The sequence below is a fragment of the Homalodisca vitripennis genome, chromosome 3 (assembly GCF_021130785.1).
Source record: "Homalodisca vitripennis isolate AUS2020 chromosome 3, UT_GWSS_2.1, whole genome shotgun sequence".
In the NCBI taxonomy this organism is placed as follows: Eukaryota; Metazoa; Arthropoda; class Insecta; order Hemiptera; family Cicadellidae; genus Homalodisca; species Homalodisca vitripennis.
Genome location: NC_060209.1, coordinates 28427711 through 28453164, shown reverse-complemented (window position 1 = coordinate 28453164; position 25454 = coordinate 28427711). Strand labels below are relative to the sequence as shown.

The following is a 25454-nucleotide window of genomic DNA, read 5'->3' as shown; positions in this document are numbered from 1 at the left end:
TCAAGTTATGACATATTTTAAATAGCTCTGTTAAAATCTTTTATTTAAATGTGTTATGATTGTTTTTGTTCATTATATAAATCGAACTTAATATATAATGAAGACATTGTCTAAATGGACAGCAGGCAACGAGTTTTTTAGTTGGTTACAAAAACTAGAGAAGTAACATGAAACGTAAGAGAGACACTTAGATCGGGACGCTGGGCGACGCTCGAATCTCCACCCCTCCAAAACAATAGAGTCACCTTGTCAGGTGTTGGCCCGAAAGAAACATACACTGTACTGTACGGGCTGTCTATTAGGCAGTGTCTTTTTAGTCAGAAGATTTAATTATAGTCGATTTTCTTTTATAATCTTCATTGTTACGAGAGTAAACCTTTTTAATTATTTTATAGCGTTTTATAGGAAGATTGAGGAAGAATTGGACAGTAAAAGTATTTTTTTTTTTAACAAGCGGAACGCTAAACCGGCCAATGCAGTAATGCTGCGGTGGTCGAAAACCCATTCCTCCAGTACACGAATGCTCCCAAAAGCAGATGCTCTTGGAGAGAATTCAGCTACAGGAATTGTAAAGAAATTTATATATCCCAAATTTCTGTGCTACTTTGCTACATAGTATGATATACTTTTCAAAAATCTTAGTTACCAAAGAACTCCAGAAAGGAAATGTTAGAATAAGGGGGGGGGGGTGATATTTAACCTGATTGGAAATGTGAGATCAGAGAATGGCATAAACATTGTTATTTTCGATGCCAAAGAGCCGGCTGAAAAATTGGAGATAGTCCCGCAGTTTACCACTTAACTTAAGATCAGACCAAGAAAAGTGAATAAACAGTTTTTTTACGAAGGAGAAGATGAACTTACTGAACTAGGACAGAAGTTCATATTTTGTCATTCTAGATGCAGCAATCAATTCCTTGACAGAATGGTTTAATCAAATACAAAATCATATCAATAAATTTAAGTTCCTGTATGATTTACCTAATCTACAAAAGAGGGAAAAGAAAGACATGTTTATTCTCGTAACTGGTCAAAATGAATACGACATAAGCGGAGATGGCATCACCCATCCCATCAAAAAAGGCTACAATCTAACAGACATTATCTTATCTGTCAATTATTATGTTAATACATTTTCTGACACATTTATTAGCTCAAACATTCTCCATACTATTCCCGTTTCAGCTGCCAGTGGAGAAAGGAGTTTTTTTTTAATTCAAGTTGATTAAGAATTAGTTATGGCCGACAATCTCACAGGAACGATTGAAAGATTCGACAATACTAGCATTAGAAAGCGAAAGTTTAAAATCAATGGACACAGACATGAGTTTAAGAGATTTCGCCAACGAAAAGCCAAAACGTTCATTTGTAAGATGTAATTTTGCTACCTACATATTAAGTTTTCTATATATTTGTAATCATAATGATTTCCGTGCGTATTAAATTATTACATATTAAAAGTGAATGAAAAGATGACTTATGTACAACACATAACTAATTATATAACTCACTGCAAAATAATCATTCGTATGAAATCGAACATGGTTGTACTTAATCTTGCCAAAAACTTCAAACTTAAAAAAACATACGTACAATACATTTGTGTGAAGGAAACAGGATTTTTCAGGACATTTGTCACGTTCAGTGACATAAAACCAAATCAGTGACACTACGTTTCAAGATCTGCAATATGATTTCTTCTTCCATGAAGAAGTAAGAAAGGTATTCCGAAAAATGCTTTCCTTGATATTTGATCTAAAAGTACAGAGCTGAACATATTATAAGGTTCATATCATAATAGTTCAGGTATTCTCACCCACATAAGTACCATAAATGTGTTCACACAAAAGTAATTCACGTGAAATTTATAGAACAATTTCGTACGATTCGAGGAGAGGGGTTACAAAATCAACACTCGCAGTATCCAAAATTTTATCTGGGACCGGCCCTGGGAAGGCCTAATAATTTTCATATAATATTGAATCTAATCTTGAACCGTCTTGAACAATTCGTATGACGATCCTGGAACCTCAAAGTTAAGCAGTCTCCTTACTAAAGTGAATTGATACTTTTTATTTAGTAGAAGGACACACGAAGCGTCTAGGCCACACACACCCTTTCGATGATTACTCTAGTTGATTGCAAGAGATAGGTTACAGAATAGGATAATTTCACCTCAAACAGAATACGTGGAATAAATTAAAACTGATAGAGTCATTAATCGTCTTAGTCCAGTTTTATGGTTTCATAATAAAATACAATGTTTATTAGTACAAGAAGCTAGGGGCCGATTTACATATAGATCGGCAGAGCTGCATCGCATGGGGACCTAATTAGCCCCGCCTGCCGGCCGATTTTCGACTCATTAATTTGTTAAAGAATCTGGAACAAGTAAATCGGCCTCTGCAGTTTTTAACAGTTGGGTGCAGCTTACAAGAGAACTGCAACAGAATTTGCATGACATTGCTGGTTCTACTTGTCGAGATACTAATTTTCATATTTATCCAACATATTTTTTTAAGCCAACGTTTGAACTCGAAGCAATTCATCTGCGAGAATGCAAATCCTATGAAGAATACAAGTAAATGTGTTCTATGAACCGCCAATTGTCAAATTTCTTATATTCTAACATTACACAGGATGGAAATAAACTAACCTATCACCCTCTTAACTTTAAAAAAAAGTTCGTAGATATTCAACAGTTTATTTAAAGTCCACTGTACATTTGCTTTTATTTTCTCCCTAAACAAAACATAAACAGATTAGAAACGTGTTTTGTATGTTCTGAAAGTCGTGTGAACATATTCCTTTATCAAATTAAATATTAGATTACAGGATATTGCAAAGGCTGAGCCGGTTCAAGGTCTTGAGCCCAGTTATCTCCCCGGCTCATGTATGAGTGTATTTATACAGTACATGTAAGTGTTGTTCGTTGTGGCTACAGAAGGCACTGACTGTACTGTTTCAGAGCGCTCTGGACATCCTTTTCAGAGTGGCAAGGAACTTCTTGACCCAGCAGGGATCACTTCTGGCTGGTTTATACCTACCAGTTGAACCCACCACTGGGTACAGCAAAAACCGATGTGCCACTTCAATCTGGGCAACCTTATGGATGTCCAGTAGCGGCACATCACTAACCGCAAATGTCGAGATTCTGGGGTTCATGGGCAATTCGATAGGTCTAGTCTACTGTGGAAGATGACTGTTGGAGCTGGTGGGGTTTGTGAGCCCTTACCTCAGAGGCTCTTGTTAACCTCAACAAGGGTGTGCCACCCCCTGCCTACTTTGACTCGAGAGGCTGGTTCAGAGCTGGCCTCCCCTTCCTCCGGGATGATTTTGAGATGTAGTGCCCTAATTCTTCCTCATGGATCTCGATAGGAGGCGGCCCCTACTCCCTAACCTTGCCCATCCTGAATATCCTATCACTCCGGAAGCAGCGCAAAGGTTCTTACAGGACTAAGTGCAATTTATAAGCTTCTTGTCCTAAGAGAACAAAAAAAAATAAAAAAAAAGAACTTAAATTCTTGTGTGTTAGTGGAAGAACTTGTGGTAAATTTTTGTCTTTTCAGTTAATTTTGTTAATTCCTTTTTAATTTTCTCACTAACATGCTGGCAAGTTCTACCTTCTCACTGACGAGGGCCAGGAGAGGAACTCTTGCCTCCTGCTGCCTTTTCATCATGGGTGGTCACAGACATCAGATTCTAGGGTTTTCCTGTTCTGTAGGAAAACTGGCCTCCATGATGAGCTGAATATACCTAGTCAAACAACTGTGATACACTGCTATTTGTTTTATTTATTTATTCTGTTATTGTTTCCAGTTATTATAGTTTATATTTTGTTATTTAGTTTTTAAGTTTAGTTTAAATGCCATTTAGTTTTATTTCTTGGTTTTCATTAGGAGCCAGCCCTCAGCCAAAGGATACCTGGTGGAATTGGCAGTTATTGTTTTAAATTATGGCTGTTCCTAATTTTTTTATTTATCCAGGTGCACCTGAGACACATGACAAATTTTGGGTTAACTGTAGTATTAAGTTTTTTTTTTTTATTTTGTCAGGCCAATATTGTTACTTCGACAGAAGGGTTCTTATCTTGGTTAAAGATGTCTTTTTTCTACTCTGTGTTGGTGGTGAGTTTTGTATTTAGTAAATGAATCTGAGCATGTTATCCATGGTGTTCTTTTTTTTCCATCTAGGTTTAGCTCTGATCCGCCATCCTGTTCGCCACCATGGGTGTTCGCTTCCTAATTGTCTACTTTGGGTGTGCGAACCACACGGGGATGTGCGGTTTCAAGACTTTGATTTTAGAGAGGCCCATTTGATAATCTGGGGATTTTCGGTGCTGGAAGAGAAATGCAAGAAGAGCTCACAAATATTTATATAATATAGAATCTTTAATTTTCTTTAGTTATAAAAACAACTATTTTTTCATGCAGTTTTTTTTATTAATTTCATACTTTTAATTAATTTTGTATAACAGCCACAGAATTTTGTATAACAGCTAAAACATTATCTTGACTAAAACTGTATACCAGCAAAAATAATAGTTGTTTTTAAAAAACTAATCTGTTTACAAACTCTTTTGTTCTTCTCAGTTTAACGAATGAATGTAACTTGTAACTTTAAAGAATGCTGAAGTTTAAAGTTTAAAAAATAAGATTGTATCTCACCTCTAAAGTGTTGTAGAACAAACTCATAAAGTCTTTGAATACTTTTTAGACATTCTTGTTCCTGTGATATATCTAAATCTTCCAGTCATTATAGCATCACAGTAAAATTATTGGTAAGAATTACCCTCTAACACTCTCAGTAAAAATTATATTTATTACTGTTTACAAATTTAATTGGTACAAAACTTAAAATGTTTGATCTAAAGACTGAGGAATTAACGGTTGAGAAATATTTGACCTATTATATGTTAGATTATGTAAATCCTGGTGTAAATATGTCAAAGTTTTCTATAATTACTAAATAATTTGCTGTTTGCCACAGTCAATGTTTTAGACTGGTTACAAAATATACACCTAAAAAGAAAAAGTGTGTACATTTTTGTTCTTTATTTGAAACATCAATTTTGAACTTTCTCAACTAGAGGAATAGGGTTTTTAATTTCCATCCAACCATATGTGTGTATGTGAACGTTATTGGATTTTAAGCAACCAATCATACTTGGATACTTTGAATTACTTTTTTTAATGTTGTTAATTTTTTGAGAATTTAGCAGATGACTGTGTTGTTTTTTTGCTAAGCCTCCAATGCTCTATTACAATATTATTTCTATCTCTGGTATTATAACTGCGTATATTACGGGTAAACATGAGAGAGGGAATATTTTCAGGATGTATGATGAGTCAAAAATATATACATTAATAACAGTTTGTAGCTCTAGTTTGATAAAAAGTTATTTCCAATGGTCTTTATTAACCCTTTGTAGCATAAGGATGTCATTAATTTTAACTCTATTGCCAAATATGACTTGACCGCACCTGATTATACTTGTAGCTTGAAAAAGGCACAGTATGCAGATTTTACATAGTTTTCAGTTACACATTTCATTATTCATCTGAGAAAAAAATTACTCTGAATAATCTTTTGGAAATGTATTCGATATGGGAGTGTTTCCATGTTAAATTATGATCAATAAATACTCAATGAAAATTTAACAGAGGAAAAAAAGTCATTTTACTTGTCAAAAGAAGGGATTTATCTTACACAGAACAAAGTGTTTTGAGTTTTGAGTTCATTCGGAAATGCCATTTGATCTGAACCACAACAAGGCTTCTTTAACTGTTTTATTTATGATATTTTATAACACATCAAACTTTGTGTGGATATTTAAGAAGGTTATGTTATCTGCATATAGATTTGGCCTTAACAGCACTAAGAATGTAGAATCTTGGAGTATTGGAAAAACGGTTTATTGTAGTATCACTAGTATAAAGGAATACAACATTTTCCAATATATATATATTTTTTTTTATTTTGTGCAAGGCCTTTCTGAATCAAAGAATTTTTTTTATAATTTGTGAAGTGCCTGATGATGGAATCTTTGATTCAGAAAGGCCTTGCACAAAATAAAAAATTATATTGGAAAATGTTGTATTCCTTTATACTAGTAGCACTAAGATTATTTTACAGTAGTAAGAACAAAAGAGGAACTAGGACTGTGTCATATATCATATATCAAATTGTGTCATATAACACCACTATGTATTTACAGTACACTCTCGTCTTGGACAGCAAATTTAGCTTTAGATATACTGAGTATGACATGTTTTACTGCACATAACGAAAGTCTTTTATTAAATGTCACACATATACAGTAACACAACTCTGTTGCTTACTAGATGTGAGTGCATGCAACTCGGCTCTTTCTCATTTCATAAATAGTCATATATTCAAAAGTAATAGTTTTGTACATTCTTGGTACAACTACTTTGTAAAGCGGTCAGGGAAGTATTCTGTGTGTGCAGTCCGAGGAATGTAGCAAGAGTTGACTTGTTACGTAAGCACTCTAGTATAGTATTTACTCATAATCTCCACTAAGTTGCATACCATGTTGTGTGTCTCATAGTAGACGTCAATGAGATGGACAATGTTGCAACTAACTGGTCAGTTTTATTTGAGGTTATGCTTGGTAATAAATATTACTAATATTACACAGGTAATTGATCCTGTTTCAATCTCCAGACGTTGTAGGAGAAGCAAAGAGCAAGAGACTTCGGTGGGCAGGCCATGTGATGAGGAGGGAGGATGATAAATTGATTAAAGAGGTTTGGAAACACAATCCAGTTGGAAGAAGACCTCGAGGTAGACCCAAAAATCGCTGGAAGGACCAGGTGGAGAAGGACTTGCGGAAATTGAGAGCGGGTCAGGGGGATTGTGAAGACAGGGAGAGATGGAGGCAGCTGGTTGGCGAGGCCAAATACCACCTAGGGTATCCATGGCCATGGGAGTAAGAGTAAGTAATTGATCCTGATATTCAATACAAATTCTATCAAATTTTTGTCCTCCATTGTCAAAAATGAACCTGAAAGTGTTCAAATACCTAAATCAGAAATGAGTAACAATTGAATCCTTCTTTGCTGAGCGTTAGCGAAGCCTATCACTCAAGGGGCTGAAAAAATTTTATACCTGACTGTCAACATATCTCGAGAAAAATGTCTATTTATAGAGAAGACTTTTCCTTCTGACTCCTTGCGGGACGTCTCCATGATATTACAGAAAACTGATAGTTCCTTCAAAAAGTAGATTTTTAGGTGTAGTGTTGATGTACCAAATCTTGTTGATTTATCTGTTATCGTTCAGAAAATATTATACCTGTGCAGGACTTTATGTACACCCTGTATAAGCAACATTGAGTTTGATGATGGTGCATGACACTTCATGGAATTTGGCTAAGCATTAGTATGCATTGGTCTTATGGATAACTATATTAGTAAAGAGAAAATTAAAAAAAAAAAGTGTAAACAACTGAGTAAACCAATTGACCTTTTAACATGTGACATAGCAACACATAGCCTAATTATTCGCATGTATCTTGAAAGTGATGTCATCTGTTAACTTTGAATTGCATGACACTACATTTTTACTTAGACAATAATAAGTTCTATGATGTTGTCCACCCTTTAATATATTGTAAAGCGCCACGATTTACGTAACTAAACCCATAATAGGTCAAAAATGTTTAAACCATAAATTTTTCAATCTTCAGATTAAATAATAATAATAATAATAATAATAATTTTATTTGTCATGAAAATGTATTACATCATTGGCAAAGTCATAGTATATTGCTTATTGTTAACCAAGTCAATACAATAGTCAATAAAGTCTTACAAGTAAATTAAATAAAATAAATAAAAAATCACAAAAATGACAGTACAAATTGTCAGTAACAGTAACAAACACATTAAAAATCAATACTTTTGGTGTTGAAGAATTCATCTAGACTGTAAAACGGATTCTCCAACAACCAGGAATATAACTTATTCTTAAAGATATCAAAGGGATATGAGCAATATTTTTTCTCCAGAAAGTTATAAATTTTCAAAGATACTACAACATGACTGGTGAGGGTTTTGCTTAATCGAAAATGTCCAATTTCAGTATTGTTTCGATTACGCGTGTTGTGGTCATGAATTTTATGTTTAAAATTTAACAAATTTGGATTTTTATGGATGTAAACCACCGAGTCATATATATACAAATTTAGAACCGTCTGAAAACGAAAATTTATGAAATGGGGTTTGCAATGCTCTCTGGTATCACACTTTTTTTAGAGCCCTAATTGCCTTTTTTTGTAATACTAGTATTTCGGAAATTCTGGTGCAATTACCATATAGGACTAATCCATATCTAAAAACAGATTGGAAAAAGGCAAAGTATGCGGCTCTTATAGAATTTAGTGGTACAATATCATTCAGTCTACTCAGAAGATAAATGACTCGTGAGAGTCTTTTATTTAGATAATCAATATGTGTTGCCCATGTCAAATTTCTATCAAGGTTGATACCCAAGAATTTAACTGAGTCTGAATAGCTTTCGTCCAATGACCCAGCAATATGCCTAAGAGTAAACAACATTTTTGTTGTTTTGTCTTTATTTAGCAAAAACCCATTAGCATGAAACCAGTTTGATGCATTTTTTAATGTATCATTTGCCAACAGCTCCAGATCATGTACACTTTGACTGACATTAAAAAGTGTAGTATCATCTGCATATAATATGGTTTTCGAGTTAAGAGATAATGGTAAATCATTTATATAGATTAAAAAGAGTGGGGGACCTAGGACGGAGCCCTGTGGAACTCCCCACTCCACGAGGGCTTCTTTAGACCACTTACCATTATTAAAGACCAGTTGCTTGCGATTGCTAATATATGATTCAAAAAAATTTGTTAAATGTAGCACAAAATTAAGTTTAAATTTTTAGAAATTACCTACAAGTATAAGAGGCAGTTTTGTATTAAAAAGTTAAATTTAAGTGCACTTTATGATTTAAATTAAACATATTTTGTGAAAATATTTCTCTAAATATAAACAAATTGTGAAAAGGCAATGTGAATATAGCAAAAATCCTATATATACATAAGTATACAATATAATTATTTTCCTTGAAAAGTATTTCTAAAAAGGTTCAATACAAAAAACTTGTAGGCATTTTAGAACAATTTTTAAAATAAAGTATTTTAAAATCCAAAAGTATTTTTTATTTAATTTTATAAAAATGTGTTATTTCTTGGAAAAAATATTTTTTTAGGAGATGTACACATCAAGAAGAAAATATGAATGTTATTTGTTCTCAACAATAATAACATTTTCTACAGCAACGTAAATTATTGTTTAAAAAAAAGTGAAGTTACAAAATAAACATCAACAGAACAACAGCTATGGTGAGAATGGTTGGTTCAATGTGAACATTGAGTTTAGCTCCTTTTCACCTTCCTCTTAGTGCAACGTCTAAAATCTGAGTTACAAACTTGACTCCTAGAATTTGCTGCACTCAACCTGACAATGAGAACACCTCTTCATATAGATTACACTGGATGGCTGCTGAGTCAAGACAGGTGTTTCTGGTGTTGAAATGGTGCAAAACAAATACAACTAAGAACTCATTGTGTTGCTAACAGTACGTTGCATGTCTATCACCGATTGGCTAGGTTGGTTGTCTACCATTGGTCAGCTCCCTACCTCAGTATCTTGGTCACACTGTTGCATTTAAGAATACTGAAATCATGGCAAGGTACAAGTAAGGTACTCTTCTGCTTCAGTCTTACTGGATATCTTCCAGGAGTCAAGTATGTGACTGTCAGATTTCAGATGCTGCACTAAGGGGAAAATGAAATGTAGCCGTCAGCAATCACTTAAGTACTAAATTTTCTGAGAAGTTTTCGATTAAAATTTTATTTTCATAGAGGGGGATACGTGTTGCAGTTTACAAAAATATATTAATATTTATGTTTATCTTAATTATTATTTTATTAAAAAATAAAAGTATGTAACTGTCACTAAAATAGAACTCCAAAGGTAATAAGGAATTTAATATCAAAGTTTACAGTTAACCCCCACAAGTTTTTTTAATTTAACTTTTTGTTAAAAACCAGTGTGTGTATAATGAGAAAATTTTAAAATCTTTTTTAAGCTAATTCTTTTTTTAGTTTCACTTCTTATGGTATTATAACAAATATATTATTTTTTTATGTATATATATATATATATATAAATATATATATATATAATATATATATATAATTCATTAAATTTGTATAAGTGGCAATAGCCTAATTTAATTTCAATAAACATTGAAATCAGTTGTATTCAATGAGCAGTTAGCTCAGATGAGTAATTTCCCAATCAAAAACTAACAAAATATGAAGTCAAAGCTTTATGAACAATTATTTTGATACATCTTTCTACACAAGTCTGTGAAATTTAAAAGCATTTGGTAAAAAATAATAAAAACGTCCACACTATAGGGACGTTTGGAGTTGATGCCATATTTACGACGTCTGTATAATACGGATCTCTGGGTTAAAAGGGTTAGATAAAGCAAAAATATGGGTACTACCAGTTTTTTATTATAAGTTTAATGCAATTAAAATATATTAAAGCCAAATCCCAGATTAATTTTACATAACTGAACTTGATCAGATGTGCCTGTGCAACACTTGAAGCCAAATCCAGATTTTTACACTCAACAGAGGTTTGCCTGTTGAATTATACTAGCAGAGACCAAATTTGAGGTATCCTCAAGTCTTCTCCAGGAGTACATCTTCCAGTTACCATGTGCACTTTATGGTCATGTAATGTACGCCATATTACAATTAGATGTTTGTTGTAGGGACTCTGTCTAGTTCAGCTATGAATAATTTGATATCTTGGTCCAGATTACTGCTACGTGATCTGTATATCTATAGAATATACATGTGTTGCTTTTACAGTTTTATTTTTAGGATTGTTTTATACATATAAGTTCAGAAGAATGATTTAATATAGACAAGATTTTTTTTTGGACTGTGTAAATAGTTTTACACCTTCTTTCTAGGTCCCAATTCCCGTAATTCTTTAACCCACTGATATCTAGTCTAGTTTTCTCTAGATTTGCAAAACATACCCCATACTCCAAAAGTACTATGTTGCATTTAGTGTGGTGAAAGAATCTGTTAAATGCTTTATTCTTTAATCCATCTATATTTTGTGCCAATATGATTTTATATCTTTGCACTGAGGTAGTATTTATTGATAAAATCTGGTTTTGTAGCAAACTCTCCCTTTTATCTTCTTGCTTTAGCTGCAAGTTTGAAGTTAGAGTTGTTGGGCGATTAGTATTTGTGTGTTGGGCTTTCTTCAAATATTCTATACTTTGTAGAAAACTACTGTGAATAAAGCCAATGTTGATGTAAAAAATAAAACCCAAACAGACTTTTGCACCAAATGAAAGTTTTCCCAAAATAAATGAGAAGTGTTTCTTCAGTTTAATATATTATATGTAATGATGATAGAACATTTAATGTATATAGTTGGAGAGGATATTAGGTTTAGAGAAATCAAATACTAAGTTCAACTCATAACAAAATAATTTATACAAAAGAAAAAATGTACACGTACAGCTAATTAATCACAGTAGTTCTTGAGAGAAAGGCGAGGAACGATGTTCATAGACTGCAGCTCCTGGAACAACAGCTTGCAGGCGTAAGGTATCCTGATGGTGGACACAGAGGCACTGCTGTGGCAGCCATGACACCTGACAGTCAAAAAATAAAATAATCAATCATTTCTTTACATTTCAAAAATATTTAACTGACAATATCTGAATGTTTCTTTTTACTAAATGTCTATTACTACACTGTTATTGAAGTAGAAAAAATAACAAGTGTTCTAACCCATTGATATGCTACTTTATATTGAGTATTTAGCACCCAGGAGTTCCTTTTATCATGATTTGGCTGGTTTAATAAATTGTTTGAGTTCTATAGTAGATATAGCCATAAACCTTCAACAAATTATATGTTAAGCGTTTTAAATTTATTATGAAAATATACATTACATACCCATATTTTCTACATAAATACATGTACATAGCAAATATAATAAACCCATGTGAAAGAAATATATACGCATAGTATACTATATAGAACACATTTTGTTTACAAACTAATATTTTCATTACTCACATTGACCTATACAAACAAGATTTAGGTATTAACCCGCGAGAACTCGCGCTACAAGAAGTTACGCAAGAACTTGCGTTGTTAGATCGAATCTAACATCCTCCAACCAACTAAGAACGGCTTTGTCAAGGTCTTCATTCATTGCAATAATTGTAAAGTCATAAAAGAGCAATCTACGAAATATAACTCAAAAGCAAACTGAAAAACAAGAAAAATAACTAAACCTATGGATTTAAACTGGCAGTTACGCGATCACTCGCGCCGTTAGATCGCTCCTAACACTGGGCTGACGTGATCACTCGCGCTGTTAGGTTGAAACTAATAACCCGTGAGGAGCGTCCTCCCCCCCACCATGACACCCCACCCCAGCAACTTCTACTGCCTAAACATGATGCAATACGCAGCAGACATACCCATAGAAGCATAAATTAAGGGTTCAGTGTTGTAAGATAACAAATAAAAAAAAATGTTATATAACACAAAAAATATGTTAGATCCAATCTAATAGCGCGAGTGCTCCCGGGTTAATAGTACACAAAAAATGGTTTTTATTACACAACACTGACCCAAGCTGAAAGTCTCCCCCTCCCCCACTATCAACACAACATCAAATATATATTATCAGCTGACTATAAAAGAAAAGAAAAAATAGCATTTCATGCACTTATGGATACATAAGATAAGAAGGGTACATACAGCCTGCCCAGTGCTGCTATCTAGCAGCAAGAAAGAAGTACAACTACATAGTCTAATTTTCATTGCAAGACAGTCAAATAACAGTGCGATATGGTACTGCTTGTGAATGGCTGTTCGTTCTTGTCATAGCAGACCAATGATTACCAATGCAAAACCAAAACAAATAAAAAAACCTTTAAGAGCTATAGGAGTTTAATTTCAAATCATAACTCTAAATCATATTATTTTCATACAAAAACTTCTTAAAAAAATGTCAACACTTTAAGATGTTTTTGAATTCTGTACAATTGACTATTTTTAGAATATTCCTCACTTATAATCAAATTAATACAATAATGCATAACTATTAATTTTAATTAAAATATTCTGGCCTGATATGAGCAATAACTAAGCTTAACAATTTCCATATAAAAGACATTTAATGATTAGTAATTTATTTTATAGATAAAAAATAGTTCACTTATTACAGATAATAAGATGTTTACTTACCAGCCAGAATAACCCAGGCGGCCGCATTGATTACAGACATCCACGTCAAACGCATCACTTGATATCATCAGTCTCTCAATAAGCAGCATACTGCAATAAACACACCAGAATAAAATTAAAATATTTATATACAAGCAATAAATCACATATTTGTCATTACACGTACCACTGTATCGAAGATGACATACCTAGCTCCGTAGCTAATGAGGCAATCACGCTCCATCTCGCCGAGTCGCAAACCACCCTCTCTGCTCCTGCCCTCGGTGGGCTGTCTGGTCAACACGGCTCTGGGTCCTCGGGATCTGGCATGCATCTTATCTTGCACCATGTGCTTCAGCTTCTGGTAGTACACCTGTGCACAACCCACCAATCCTTTTATATGTAGTAGAACACATTTTTAACCCTTTGGATGCCAAGCAAATTTCAAGATTCGTTTTGAGTAATGCCATGCATGTGAGCTGTGGGTGTTTCCTGAGTGCCAGTGGTAAATGGCCTATAACAGCCAAGTGTGCCAAGCACAAAACAGCTATTTTGTTATGTTAGACTAAAAATTGTATAACTCCTATCCTAATACTGATAAATGGACAATTTTTGTTTTGTTTTGTAGGTTATGAAATATACTGTTATGTAATAACAAAGTTTTATGATAATATCCAAAAATATAAATAAGTAAACTAAAAAAAAAATAAAAATAAAAACTTTTTTTTATTTTTTATTTTTTTTTTTTTAATTAGAAAACTTATATTATTTTACTATTTATGTAAACATATGTTACATTTTACATTAGTATGTATAATTATGAACCAATATAGAAAATTTCAGAAAGAAATATTGAGAAATAAAAGTTTTATAAGATTTTTAATAAAACTTTACATTTGGACTAAAATGCTAAAATATTGACAATGTAATGTAAGGGCATGTTATTGTAAGGACTTTTCTAAACAAAACTATATTTATTAAACTAGCATTGAGATGGTTGAAAAACATTGGTTAGGACCCTAATGCATGTTCACAAAAAATAAAATCATGACAAATAGCCTATTTTTTATATTATTTGCTTTTACTCACCCTCAGTTATTGAAAGGCAGAAAAAGTCCAATCTTCAATCACTCACTATTTTTTAGTGCCTATAGTCTATAGCATAGGCCTATTGAAAAATGTCTATAAAAAAAGTCTATAAAAAACTATGCAAAGAAATGTCTCTATATAAAATATATACATTGTTACATAAACGTTCAGTCTATTTACACTCGTGGCGGGGGAGACAGTCAAGGTGGCAACCCCGGGTGCACTTGACACATACTGTCCTGGACCTTATACTATAACAAATTATATATCAATTTGTTAAGTAACTCTTCCCCTTTCGTTTGATGTATCTGTTATGAAGATTTGCTTACTATATGATTTAAAAAAATAATATAATCGCAAAGCCGAAAATATCGGCCCGCGGCACACTTCGGTTAAACGTAATGGGCCGAAAACATCGGCTCTCGGCACACTTCGGTTAAACGTAAAGGGCCGAAAATATCGGCTCTCGGCACGCTTTGGTTAAATATAGTGAGCCGATAATATCGGCCCTTGGCACCCAAAGGGTTAATATAAGTTGTATTTTAAGCCTTTAAACATCATGAAAACTGTTAAAGAAAATTGTATTACAAAATTATTAGTTTAAAAACAATTGTTTATACTCTGAATGTAACTACTTTTTAATTTTCATCCTACTAAAAGATTGTACAACGTATAAACACACATTTTAAAATGTTTTAATATATACGAAAATAAATGTTGGTATCTAAATAGACCTGCTCAAAAAATTTCCCCGTATAATTTTATTGTTTTCCCTTAATTAAACAGTTATTAAAATAGTAAATAAAAGCAATTTGTAGGTTTTAAAGTAATTGATAGCCTATTATATATTCTGTATATAAATACAGTAAATTTTCTATCAGTTTTGTGATACATAAAAAGAACATGAATATCTCATTGCTGAAATCTTTTCCAATGTAAATAAAAGAAGTGTGTCATGTAAATGTACGAGAAAAATAAAATAACAATGTACAGTGTGAATAAAGTAGCATACATATACAAGTAACAACTGGAGTGGTGGAGATAGTGTAAAAGTGACGATGAAGTGCGTACATTGGAAGTCCTGTCAACAACATGGTCAGCAGACATTATTAAAAGACGCTGAATTTCAATGGTTGTGCAACAGCTACCATTGTTGAAGTGTTGAAGTATACTATTGCGTTTAATTAACTTGAAATATATTCCGAAGGAAACCACATCAATGACATGGACCTCAAGAATTGAGTTTGCGGGGGTGCACATCAAAGACGTACTAAAGCTGAATGTACATCATGTTAGATTGTAAAAATATACATAGTTTGCAGAAGGAATTGCAGAGTTTCCTGAATGGTAACAATGTATATATAACTATGAACTAAAGAAGTTTCAACTTACTGGGCCAGAATATATGTAAGCCTGCAGTGGTTCTCCAGTGATGCCAGAGTAGAAGATGTCCTTGCCCTGATAGTTAAAGCCATGCTTTGCCAGCTCCTCACAGACATCGGACACCTTTGACCCTCCAAAAGCTGGAAAGACAATACATTCATGAAGTTTTCAGTTATTACATCCATTCTAATACTAAACTCTTTTATGTAGTAAAATCCTGATTATCGGAAACCCAGGTTATCAGAAAGAAGAAATAATTTAGGCATGCAGCAACCCCCATATTATATTGACGGCACTCAAAATATTTATTACAGAGTCAATGGAAATTTTTACAAACAAGAACAATAAAAAAACTCTCCTCCTCAATACCATTGAAGCTTCCATGAGCCACGCATTCAGTTATAACTGTTCCATCAATAGAAAAGTCACTATCTGTCCATCCATACTATCCCCACCACCCCTTCCGCATATTGTCTTGGAATGTCAGTTCCACACTCGCCAATTGTGCTTGCAGCAGCAAAATCTGTTTCTTTATTAACGCTCAGTGCTTGTCTTGCAATAAACGGTGAATTTAGTGTTGTTTACTCTTGCCTCCGATTATTTCAAGGACAAATAAGTTTATGTTCAGTTGATTGTAATTGACAGGATTTCAGACATTTGCCATCGTTATATGTTACAGAAGATATAACACAAGGTTATGGAATCCATCCTCTTCGTCCGGTGAGGGAAGTATTAGTATATACAAAAATAAAGACAGACATTCTCTGCAGTAACAACGCCTGGACTAGACTCCAAGCAGCCTTTGAGTATGTTTGAACCCTTTTTTTTCCCTTATTTTCTTCTTTCTGTTCTTAATTTTTGTATGTACAAATACCTCCACCACATGACGAAGAGGATTGATTCTAATACTCAAAATGTTGTAACATTCCAATCCTTTTTGTAACATATAACGATGGCAAATGTCTAAAATCCTCTTATCCTGTCAAACCTTCCATCGCCAATAACAAACTTTAATCAAATGATTGTAATTATTTCGTAAAATATTATTGTAGTTCTTTAAATATTATGAAATATTACATTAATGTTTTAATTTGATTATAACTATGTATAATTTCAAGAAGTTCTTTTTAATAATATAATATCCTATCATCGAAAATATCTGTAATCCAAAACACGTTCAGCATCTATTAGTTCCAATAATTTGTGAAGTTTTACTGTACTTAATTAAAGGAAATTTATCAATAGAGCAAATACAATATGTTCTTTTATTACCTGTTCCATAATGAAATTTTCCCTCCATAAGGCCAGCTTTTCCAGCCAGAAGTTCAATCAGTTTTCCCACAGTCATTCGAGATGGGAAACCATGAGGATTCATGATCATATCAGGACAGATGCCGTAGTCATTGAATGGCAGGTCTTCTTGATCCACTATCAGACCTGTCTCACAAAAAACCAGCTTTTAGTCAGACCAACTTAAAAATTCAATAAAAAAGGTAAACTGGTCAGCTTAGGAGAGATTGCATCACAAGTTATCCACTGTGTAAATATTTTAAGGTTACAATAGTAAATTGATGCAGTTGATGGTCAAGTTACGTTATTCTACGAGTTTACTACCAAGAGCTGAAAGTTACTCTTGAACATCATTTCTTCTTCTTCACTTGTCGGTGTCATTTCAGCTCCTGGGCAATAGTTATAAATGTGCCCTCTAGTGTGGTTGTATAATTGAAGTAAAATTATGTTTGTTATCCATCGAATTACTTTGTTTTTCATGTTATTATTTGAGTAGTTCATAACTATTCAATATATATATATATATTAAGTAGGAGTAAATAATTATTTATCTATTTAAAAATTATTAGAGTTGATATTGTTATTACATGGAAAATAACAAAGAAAAATTCTTCACTTTTGTAAAAATATAAATAAAGAAGATTTGAAATGTTTAATTGATTAATTATTGGTGATTTATAACATAAAAAGTTGTGAATAATGGTTGATATGAAAGAATGGTGAACAACATTAATGTAACCCTATTCAATTTCTATTTGACTTATTACTGGCAAAAACATGCAGACTTTAATCTCTTTCTTAGTTTTTATTAATCTTACTGATTTTTATGAATTGAAGGGTTTTTCTATTAGACACCATCTTAAAACTTAAATGATTATAGAAGTTAGTACTAATTCTCTTTCCACAGTAATTTATTGTTCATACAAATGTCAAAGAGCTAGAGATTTATCAGAGAAAAATAAAGCGATGATAGGAGGATGGATTAGGCCTATATTTATTCGATGATACAATTATTTAAGTATATTGTAATTTCTTACAATATAGCCACTATAAACTGAATACCTTCTCACTTAACATGTACTCGACTCACTAACTAACCTACGTTATTTTAATTCAAAATTACAAGTTTTCCTAACCTGTGACCCCTTTTTGTCCATGCCTGCTGCTGAACTTGTCTCCAATCTCGGGTCGCCGAGTCTGTCTCAGCAGTAGCTTAATGAGGAAAGCATCCTCATTGTTGGAGGACACCATCACTTTCTCCACGTAGCTGGGCACAGAGCCCTTGTACATGATGGGAACCTCCTTGAACTCTGGGGTTGGCTGGGGACTGCTGATGGACCCTTGAGAGGTGGTGCTTACCACAGGCATTGACTTGTTCACCAGCACCTACACCCAGGTCATACTATACTTATTACGCTGTCAATACAACGTTTTATAGTGTTCATAATTATTTTGTCATACTATTTATAAATAATAAAGAAAACTGTTTCCAAAAGAATTTGTAAATTCACGGCAGTACAGTATCATGTTTGTGTTAAGCACCTACTTTTATTTCAATTTCTGTAATGGTTTCATTTATTATTAAATGTGTATTTATTGCACAGTGCAATGGACTATACACATGTCTAAGAATTAAACATTTATGTAAATTTAACTATCAAAACCTTCCGTTTTTACTGATTTTCCAAAATATACATATATACACAATTACATATCGCATCAATACCACGAAAACTATTATATTGCAAAAAAGCAACACCACTTAGTACATTAAAAAAGAGCAGGACTGTACAAACTAGTGAGGTAATCTATCACAAAATGCATCTTCAGCAAAGATATATATATATATATATACAAACATCTTATTTGTTCCATGACTCCTGCTTTTTCTATTTTGATTATTATTTTGAAAATTGTGTCTAAGCCCTTGTTTCATTCTGCTCAAGTACAGTATGAAAGCTACAGTTTCAAATCTGGTAGGTTTACTATCTCAACCATACTTACATTACCTGGGTTGAATCGTTTCATAGAATTGAGTAAGTAATTGATTGACAAATTCCGGTTCTTTAATAGATATTCTGAAGTATAGATATCTATTAAGCAGACTGAGTAAGTAATTGATTGACAAATTCCGGTTCTTTAATAGATATTCTGAAGTATAGATATCTATTAAGTAGACTGAGTAAGTAATTGAATGACAAATTCCGGTTCTTTAATAGATATTCTGAAGTATAGATATCTATTAAGCAGACTGAGTAAGTAATTGATTGACAAATTCCGGTTCTTTAATAGATATTCTGAAGTATAGATATCTATTAAGCAGACTGAGTAAGTAATTGATTGACAAATTCCGGTTCTTTAATAGATATTCTGAAGTATAGATATCTATTAAGCAAACTGAGTAAGTAATTGATTGACAAATTCCGGTTCTTTAATAGATATTCTGAAGTATAGATATCTATTAAGTAGACTGATTGAAACCGATAAGACACTAACCTGCCTCTCCTTGACCATCTCTCCAGGACTGGCGATGCCGTCAGTGTCCAGTGGCTCACACTTGTAGATGGGTTTCTTGGAATCAGCATCCACCACGGGCCCCAGTATCCTGTCGTAGGTCTGGTTAGCGTACTGCTTCAGTGTGCACTTGGCATTGCGGTACACCAGGCAGCGGCCATATCCTGTCACAGTTACAATATGTAACAATAAACAGGTATAGAAACAGTTGGGAGTGCTGATGGCCGAGCGGTCTAAGTCGTTGGACTTTGGGTCTGAGTTAGAGATAGCGCAGGTTCAAATCCTGTCTATAACCGTTGCACTTTTTATCAGTACCATCAACCTCGTACTTAATCGACTCTCCCCCTTATTCTGTTTGATAAGATCCTCGCACAGGCCAGTGGCCCATGAGGACGGACAGAATAAAGCTTAAAAGGGGATCGGTCTCTCCTTTAATAAAGAAAAAAAAAAGTTATATACATATGTGATGGCAATAATGAAATGCGTGTGCATCAGCCAAGTTCAGTTCTCTACGTTATAATATTGAGTACTAAATAATTTTACAAAACAACATATATTAAAACAGTTATTTTTGACTAGTCACTTGTTATTTTGATTCCAGTACAATATCTACTATGAAATTTGAAGAAATAGTGATATTACTTTAAAAAACTGTAAATGTTTTTAATTGTTTCAGAAAAATATGTATTTATCGCATTTTAAATCAAAATTGGGTAGAGACCTGAGGTAAGATATCAAAATCATTTCTTAGAGGGCGTGAATATTAGTACTGGTATGATCTGAGGGATGACTCAGTCTTCATACATTGGCTCCCGTAACATTCTACATAAATATGAAGTACTATAGAAATTTATACCTCGATCAAGAGAAGCTTTGTTCAGTATCAGAGCATCCTCGATATCGTATCCCGAGTAGCTCATGACTGCGATTGTGGCATTCTGTCCTGCAGGTAGCTTGTCAAAATTTATTAGTTCAATAGTCCTTGATTTGACCATTGGAGCTTGAGGGTACACCAGATTGTACATGAGTGTGTCTATCCGGTTGCGTTGATTGTAGCCAATGGTGCCTGCCAACAAATCCATACATTAACATTTATAGATTTAGTATTTTATATTAACAATAAACTATTTGTAAAAAAAATTAAATGAATATCTAAATAATATAGTTCAACTTTTTCTATTAACATGCTGCAGTCAGTTTTTGGGTGGTCACATTTTTTTTACATTTCAGAGTCATTTTCTTTTAAGATAATTTTGCTAAAGGCATACAAAATATTTGGAATCTTTTAATCACGCCATGTGGAACAATTAAAGTAGACACTTGGCAAAGTTTGTAAACCTATAAAAACAACTGAAGTTAAATTGGTTTTTAAGTATGTGAGTTACTACTTTAAAGAAAGACATGTTTTTGAGATAAGCAAAACTACATTTTTTAAATCCAATGTAATTTAAGTCATATATATATATATATATATATATATATATATATATATATATATATATATATTTTCTAATAAATACACTACTTAAGAAAATTGTATTTTTTACTAATAAAATCATGCCAGTCCTTTTAGTCGTCTGTCATAAGCACAATATTGCATATCCTAATACTAATTGCATACCATTCCTCGTGAAATTACCAAAACTTAATTTGTGTCTTTGTGGAAGGTCTTTATCTAAAGGGCAATGACAAAGTTATTTATAAACTAATAAAACAATTAACACAAACAAACAATGAGTGAACCACCAATTGCAAGTACTTTAGATATCTGACTTACTGTATTACTATTTGTACATTTTGATATCAATACGATTTAAGACAAATCAGTTAAAATCCAACTAAAAACTGAACGTGCCAATACTTACCCATCGCCTGTTTTCCCATAGCACACTGGTATGTGTTACGAGGGCTCTGATTGTGATGGGGGTACGGGACAAGGCCAGCACACACTCCTAATAGTGTAAACGCGGCTATCTCTAGGTGCGTTGTCTGCTCAGGTATTATGCTCTCCTCATCCAACGCTATCATCGAATCATTCTCCTCGTTTACATCCAAGTACTCGATGAGCCCTTGAAATAACAATTATGTTAGTTAATCTGATATTATGAGAGGAATTTTAATTGTTTAATTTTGATGTAATTCCTACATTAAACTTAGAAGACGTTTTATAAATTGTAAAATAGGTGTGGTCACATTTGGCACACACACAAACGGCCACAATCTTTCAACGTTTTATTACTACATACTAGCTAATGAACTTATCAAAGACTTGTTTAAGTACTATCTCCTTATCAAATTTAATTTGAATTCATCACAAATTATGGCAATTTTCAAAAGTTATGCAAAGTTATGAGAGTGACTATAATACTTCTATGAAGTCTATCTAAAAAAACAGACTTGATTTGTGTAAAATACAAGGAACTTTACTACAGAACAACTTTAGAGGCCCTCCATCAGGCGCTTAAAATTAGAAACACCATCAGGCACTCACGGAGGTTTCCTCCAGGTTAGCAAATAATGGATATCATAATCGTTTAAACTGTTTTTATTTGTTTAAATATTCATACTGATTTAATTACAATGTAATATATTCAATTTTAGAAATTAAATAAAAATTACTCTCTTATGTAATGAATTTTCCAAATAAGAAATTCAAAATCTTAAAAAATGTTATTGTATAATAACAACATGATTTATTTTAAGAAATAATGCAATTAATTGTAAAAAATGTTTTACCTACTGTAATAATATATGGAAATTAACTTAGTTTTTAACTTCTTACAAAAACAACTTACTTCAATTCTTGAGATATTATACAATTGTAATGTCAATTATTACTCTAAAATCTAAATTTATTCTTTACTAAAAATTGTTTTAAACACTACACAAAGTTTCAAAACATTTTCCTTCTGGTTCTTATAACGACAATGTTCACTCCATAAACAGTACTGAAATGTTCCCTAGCACACTGGTACTGTACTGACAAGTCTCTCGTCTTCATTCTCCATTTCACAAAATTCAAATAAAATATATTGTAAAACTTAAAAAGAAACCATCACAGGTCACACATTTAGGCGCACACGGATTATTACTCCATAAAAACTAAACACTATAAAGCGCTCAAGGAGATTTCGTCCAAGCACTACAAACACAACATCGGGCGCTCACGGAGGAATCGTCCAGTCTCGCACGGAAGTAGACCTCATACTGACAGATTTTGATAAGCGGGAGGCTATTGTTTCGCTTCCCCGAAAGATGCTTGTGAAGTACACTGTGGGAAACGACTGCCATCAGAAAAGTAGTACTATTTTTAATAATAAAAAATACACGGAGAAAAACTCCGTTTAGCGCCCGATGTAGGGTTAATAAATTAACTTATACTTCCTTTGTATTATCTATTCATTCCAGTTTTGACTTAAAATCTCACAAATGATCGTTTTTCAAAAAAGTGTTCAGCTACTTGGAAAAGTTTATTAAATTTTGATTACTGTAGCACAATTAATAGAACAAAAATAATACATGTACATATAAAAGTAATTGTACACAAACAAAAAATAAGCTACTTCAAATAATAGATTTTGAATTTCGATGATTTTTAAACTGAAATATCCCTTCCGGTTAATTAGAAAAAAGGTAGATTTAATGTGTGGCTCTCATCTCAAATTGTCAAACTAAAGTGCATTGTTAGTTTAGACACTTCATTTGTACAACACTTACAATGCACATGCAGCCTCTAAGATTGGAATGTTGTTAATACAGATGGAGTCCTTTTAAATATTCAGAAACTCCAATATCTTGAAATCTTACATGACAAATATCTTTCATGTAGTGCAAACAAACATATTCATTTTTAACAATCCAATCTTATATATATAAAAATCTTGAGTCACGATGTATGTTGCCAATAAACTCCAAAACGACTGAACCAATTTCAATCAAATTTCACATGTATCCGTAATTTAGTCTAACTTAAAAGATAGGATAGTTATTATCTGAATTATTCGCTTATGTCGTGAATATAAACGAATAAAATGAAGAAAAGTTTTCAAAGCGCCTGCACATTATAACCTGCAATTACGATATAGATACGTATATTAAACAGTGAAACACTATTTGAAGGCGCTAAGTTATGATGTATAATTGTCTAAACTAAATTTTTGGTTGAACTTAAAGGTTGAGTGGTAGACCACTTTGTAATAAAATACATTATGCATGTACAATACATTTTTGACATATTTTCTTGATCGTGACATCAAGGTAAAATCTACATCGGGGTTGGAAATATAATTTACTTCAACCAGAAATGCTCATACGCGGGCAAAACTTACGAAAAGCGTGCGAAGCCGCGGGAAACAGCTAGTGTTATTATACAATTCTAAAACTTGTACAGCTGTTACCTAAAATCTCATAAAATAACAAAAACCATGTAAATGAACTCATATACTACATATCCTAAAACTCTTTTTATTGCTCTGTGATGCATAGTAACTGAGATATAACCAATTCTTTTCTGAACTTAGACTGGTTACCATCTTGAACAGATATTATACAATTGCTCTAACAGACGTATACAAGCAATGTATAAATACTAGCTCACTACAAAGTTTAGTTTGAAACGGTGAGAAATCGTGGCAAATATAATGTTTACCACTATTTCCACAATGTTACTATCTGCTACTCAATACTTTGTAAGACAGCTATCAAGAACACTTGGTCATATAAAAAGATACAATAAAGAACGTTATTGAAAAAGGTACAAGGCTGAAAGTTGTTTAAAGTTACTTAATATTTTTTTTAAGATGTAATTATGTCAACATAATTACATAACATGCCTTAGCACATACCTTTTTTTCTAACGTACCTCGTCTTTTTTGGTATGTTAGAAAAAAGACAATTAAAAATTTTTGCACAATTGTGAATATCTGCAATCATGAAAAACGTTTAATTAGTCAAGTCTGGCTTACAGACTGATCCTAGCGAAAACCAAGTACAACAGGTAATGTTCAACTTCAGAATGCTTTTTTGGAAAAAAAAACTCTCATCAAAGACCACCTGTTACTCTGACTTGACTCAGTCACATATGAGAGGAACAAGGTTTGAATGTGTTAAAGCAATGATAGTTACAACGATGGTCTCTGTAAATATTCTCACTAATACTGCCATTATTGCATATTAGTGATTAATATGTGGAAATCATAAAATTCCATGAACCGTAATACAACCAAAATTGTAGAGGACTTTTGAATTATGAGAGGTTTCTATAAGTACAATAGAACTCTGTAGATCGCTCATTACTTGAAATAAAGATTTAAAGAACATCATACACTTTTAAAATATTCCTGTGTATACAAAAATAAACTATGACGATCTATGCTTTGAACTATTATTACCTATGAACTACTTTATGTTCACTTGGTACATAACTTACCATCTATGAGAAAGTCATGAAACTTTCGGATGCCTTGGTTCAACTCGTCAAGATGGAATTGTTTCACTAGTGATTCTCCTTTTTCCACAATTATGTATGGTCTGAAACATGAACTTCATTGTTTGAAGAAGCACAATAATAATATTTATTTTAAAATGTTTAAATCACCAATAAATCCTTTGCCAAACGCTTATTTTATGTTATTTTCTAAAAAAACAGTTGTTACAAATTTATAATGTAAAATAAAACAAACTTTTTTTAAACAAAATTAGTAAAGTTTAAAATTCATACTCCCAAACATACACCAATTTTGTTTTTATAGAAAACCCAACTTGCAATATACATATAATTATAAAAACCTTATTTGATTTTCTCAGAACTATATATTATGTATTGTTTAAAAGGAAAAAGTATGTA

General features: G+C 32.7%; 1 protein-coding gene across 1 annotated transcript in view; it reads right to left on the bottom strand.

Moving 5' to 3' along the window:
• Window positions 1-11557: 11557 nt before the first annotated feature.
• The window catches only part of LOC124356735 (DNA-directed RNA polymerase III subunit RPC2), a 35147-nt gene continuing 21250 nt past the window's right edge, over window positions 11558-25454 (bottom strand). The window contains exons 14-23 of the mRNA XM_046807916.1: window positions 25038-25138; window positions 21475-21678; window positions 20466-20675; window positions 19592-19773; window positions 18232-18481; window positions 17078-17242; window positions 15815-15945; window positions 13543-13706; window positions 13355-13444; window positions 11558-11742 (exon numbers count right to left, since the gene is read on the bottom strand). Of these exons, the coding sequence (XP_046663872.1) occupies window positions 11613-11742; window positions 13355-13444; window positions 13543-13706; window positions 15815-15945; window positions 17078-17242; window positions 18232-18481; window positions 19592-19773; window positions 20466-20675; window positions 21475-21678; window positions 25038-25138 (1627 nt within the window). The 3' untranslated portion in view covers window positions 11558-11612. The remainder of the gene's footprint in view (window positions 11743-13354; window positions 13445-13542; window positions 13707-15814; window positions 15946-17077; window positions 17243-18231; window positions 18482-19591; window positions 19774-20465; window positions 20676-21474; window positions 21679-25037; window positions 25139-25454) is intronic.